This window comes from Antrostomus carolinensis, unplaced genomic scaffold (genome assembly GCF_000700745.2).
Source record: "Antrostomus carolinensis isolate BGI_N321 unplaced genomic scaffold, ASM70074v2 scaffold32404, whole genome shotgun sequence".
Lineage (NCBI taxonomy): Eukaryota > Metazoa > Chordata > Aves > Caprimulgiformes > Caprimulgidae > Antrostomus > Antrostomus carolinensis.
In genome coordinates, this window is record NW_010311995.1 from 110,493 (window position 1) to 114,570 (window position 4,078).

Below are 4,078 nucleotides of genomic sequence, written 5' to 3' on the forward strand. Positions count from 1 at the left end.
ATCGAGAGGCACCTTGGCTGGGGGAAAAGCCACTGAGCCCCAAGGCTGCCCTGCCCCATGGACAGCAGCAGGGTGAGAGCCACCTTACCAGGATGCCAGCGTTCTTCACAGCCAGAGGCAGCCCCAGCAGCCCCGTCCCAATATTCCCCTTCAGGAGGTGGATCAGGGTCTGGTACCACCTGAGGGAGAGAAGATGCAGAGGTGACCTTTGGCAGATGCCCGCACCCAAACCACACACAGTGTCAGCTCATTCTGCTCAGGGTCCAGGTGCCACTCTGAGCTGCTGCAGCAAATGCACAGGGAGGTCCAGATCCTGTCCCCTGAACCCAGCTCAGCCCAGGGGCATCGAGGAAGGACTGGAGAGGCAAAGACTCAACAAACAGATTTTAAGTGGGCATTTGCAGAACCAGCTTTGAGACAAAACCCAGCACGAGTGCAGCTCAGCACCAAGGGGCTGCACAACAAGAAAGTCTCTGAGCTGAAGGGATCAGTCTCCCTCGAGCAGAGACAGCATCTTATAGAATCATAGAATGGTTTGGGTGGGAAGGGACCTTAAAGCTCATCCAGTTCCAACCCCCCTGCCATCAGCAGGGACACCTTCCACTAGACCAGGCTGCTCAAAGCCTCATTCATCTTCTGCCCACCTGGGTGAATAAAGCACAAGGAAGCCCCAGGACATGGCTGCAACATGCTCAGGTATTCTGTGAAGCTGGACATGCTGTTTGCTTGCCACAGCTCCCTATCAAACCTAGCTGAAGTGGGGGAATATTGGGAAAAGAATCAAACACTGCCTGCTGCTGGTGAGCCCAGCTTCACTGGAGAGCAGAGCCACCCTGAGGCAGATACTCGATTGGTGTCAGCAGCCCACGGGGGCAGGACCCCATAAAACCCGGGCTCCACCATCCTCCAGCAAAGCTGTCAGGGAGCCACCGTTACCTCCTCCAGCATCCCCACATGCTGGGCCAGCTCAGGAGGGAGGGAAGTGTCACTCACGTTGTCCCATTGGTCTCCCCAAAGCGCTGGTAGGACTCAGGGTGGGCAAAGCCATTCATGCCACCGGGTGGGCTCCCCTCTGGTGTGACATCCGTGGAGCTGTAGTCATTGTAGTCCTCACTGCGGAGGCGCCGGGTGGACATGGTCCCTGTGGAGGGAGCTGCATTAGGGGTGCCCAGTTCCACACCCCCCTTCTCAGGCTCCTTGGGGTCAGCCATTGCTCAGAGAGACCGGTTGGTGCTGCCAGAGCAAGGTCTCCTCCAGGGCTTTTATACAGCAAGGTGCTCCCGCCCAAGCAATCACAGAGCTGGCATGTCCCAAGGTCAAAGGCACATGGTATGCTTCCACCAGCTCTTCCTACAGCCTCGTGTCCCCGTTTCGGGCACACCCAGGCAGGACAGGCTCAGGATCCTGCAGGCACAGCCTGGATGTGACCTGCTTCATGTCAGGTAAGGGAACTATACACCCCAGCTCTAAGGGTGGCGAGTGTGACACCACAGCCGCAGGCAGCGGGGCAGGGAGGGACATGCTGGCAGCGTGTCCCCAGCCCTGGCACTCAGGACTGGGGCTGTCAAGAGGATGGTCAGGAAAGAGCAACCACTTTTAACCCAGACAGTGTTCTGGAAGGGAACCACTTGCTCTTGCCAGGGAAGGGAAAGTTTCCAAACTTCCCCTTTTAAAAAAGAAAAATGGAAGATTTTTTATTAAAAAAATGTTTTAAATTGATTATGCTCCATAAGGTGGGAGCAAAGCCCACATGCTGACAGCAAACCACCTGCCCCAAAGGTTTCAGAGCCAGAGCTGCCTGCAGGACTCAGGTGCTTCCCAGGATGAGTCACCTATGCGACCAGGAGCTCTTACTCCAGCAGAAACCCCAGCAGGGTCCTGCAAACCAGGAGCACCAGCACAAGCCCTCACCAAGGACACAAGCCTCCTGCCTTGGGCTGGAAAGAAGTCAGCTGGTTTAATTCCCACACACGCCCCAAGGAGCTCCTGCTGCTTCTGCACAGCCTGACACTTCTGTCCCAAAAAAAGCCTTTGTGTCCTCCAGCCCCTGGCTGCACCCAGCACCCTGGCTCCTGCCAGGAAGGAATCATAGAATCATAGAATGGTTTGGGTTGGAAGGGACCTTAAAGCTCATCCAGTTCCAACCCCCCTGCCATCAGCAGGGACAACTTCCACTAGACCAGGTTGCTCAAAGCCTCATCCAGCCTGGCCTGGAACACTTCCAGGGAGGAGCAGCCACAGCTTCCTTGGGCAATCTAAGGAGCACCAGAGACAGGGAAACACCTATCAGACTCTTGTCACACAGCCTGGCAATTGGGTCCCTGCCCCAAGGCTCCTCTGGAGTGTCACCACCCCAGGCATCACCCTCACCCCAGCAGTCCCAGTCCTCCCCATCCTGTCCCCTGGTGCTGGTGGGAAGCTGGCCCAGGGCTGAGCGGAAGCATCAGAGAAATATCACTGCCGCAAACGGGCTCGTTTCCTGACAGAGGAGGGCTCTTTGGGTCACGCCAGTGCCCACAGGATGTGGCCCCAGCACAGTCCTAAACATCTGACTGTGCATGGAAAGCTCAGCCCAGGCATCCTGGTTTTTAGTTGAGAGGTTTCTTTTTTGGTTCTGCTCCATCTACAGACCCCTCATCAACCCTCATCAAAAAAAAATAGTTAAAAAAAAAAAGCCAAGAGCTGCAGTCACTGGGAGGGTCCAGAAGGGAAGTAGGGAGTAAGGGAGTTTGCTCAACTCTACTTGCTCCAGATCCCACCTCCTTGGGAGCAGTTACACAGACCACAGCAATGCCCGTGCTTTATTTCCTGCAGCAAGAGGCAACGCGGGCAGCACAAAGCAGGACCAGCTCATCCTGCACAGTACCTGCCTCCAGAGCAGCGGTGAGCCCAGCCCAGGCACACTGGGATGCAGGCAGGTGCTCCAGAGCTGAAGGCAGCACACACATCACTCCAGCCCAGCCTCCTCCCTCACAGCCTGGCCACGTAATCATGCCCAGAACCAGCTCCACCGCGGGCAGGGCGATGCGGCCAGGCAGGGACCGGGAAGAGCAGCAGCTTTAGTTTACACAGGGAAAGTGTTAGAAGCGATTTGTCATCAGTGACAGGCCAAGGGGCAGGGGAGAGACCTGGGAGGTTTTGCCAAGCACCAAGGGCTGGTAGCAGGGCAAGGAGAGCAGCAGGAGGGTGCCAGGGTTGGGTCAGGCATGGTCACCCCTCCCCAGAGACGCCCTGCATGTTATCTGAAGTCCCCAACAGCTACATCCTCCAGATAAAACACAGTTACATCACTGCCTGATGGCTCCCCGTGATTTATCTAATTTATTTATTTCCCCCAAGCAGGCCTGTCTGCTTTTTGCTTTGAAGAGCCAGGGGAATGCACTCATGATGACTTGCCTTCTTTGTGTCTAAGATTAAAGGTTGCATAGCAGCAGGGAGCGAGCACTCAGCTCCCCCGCAAACAACAAGAAGAAGCTGCAAAACTTGTCCCATCCACACAACGAGCATCTCAAACCAAAGCAAAACCCCAACTGCATCATCTTCTTGTCATTACAAAGAGCAGGGACATTTGGTTTCCACTTTAAACCCGACTCCTCGGCCACTTTCATGTGCTTTTTTTTTTGCCTACGCATATGAGCAATTTCACTGTGGTGAGCGAAGCGCCTCAGAAAGCCGGGGAGGGGGCAGGGATGTGACAGCAATTTGTCCCTTAAGAGTGACAATGCCATGCCAGAAGTTAAAAACAAGATGCAACTTGCTGCTGACCCCGAGAGCTCTGCCCAGCTGTGCAGGGGGTGCGTGCAGAACAGATAACACGAAATCTTCTGGAACAGCCAGCACCACCACTGCCCATCACGCGGGTCGGACCCTTCGTTTCCAAAGAGCTGCTTGTGACCCAGCTCCGCGTGACACAAGGGACAGCTGGCGCTACCAGACCCGGCTCCCCTGCCCTCAGGGAGGCTGAGGCAGAGCCCCGTCCCAGGGCTGCTGTGCCCACGCTGGCACCACACCTCCCAGACACACAGCATCGTCCCCACAGCATCGTCCTCTTGTCCCCATGTTACCCTGGGCTCCCATG

General features: G+C 56.0%; 1 protein-coding gene across 1 annotated transcript in view; it reads right to left on the reverse strand.

Moving 5' to 3' along the window:
* LOC104524130 (proton-coupled amino acid transporter 1) overlaps positions 1–1,211 on the reverse strand; it is an 18,017-nt gene extending 16,806 nt beyond the window's left edge. Inside the window, exons 1-2 of the mRNA XM_010166903.1 lie at positions 994–1,211; positions 89–179 (exon numbers count right to left, since the gene is read on the reverse strand). Coding sequence (XP_010165205.1) covers positions 89–179; positions 994–1,211 — 309 coding nt within the window. The remainder of the gene's footprint in view (positions 1–88; positions 180–993) is intronic.
* Between the last annotated feature and the right edge of the window lie 2,867 nt (positions 1,212–4,078).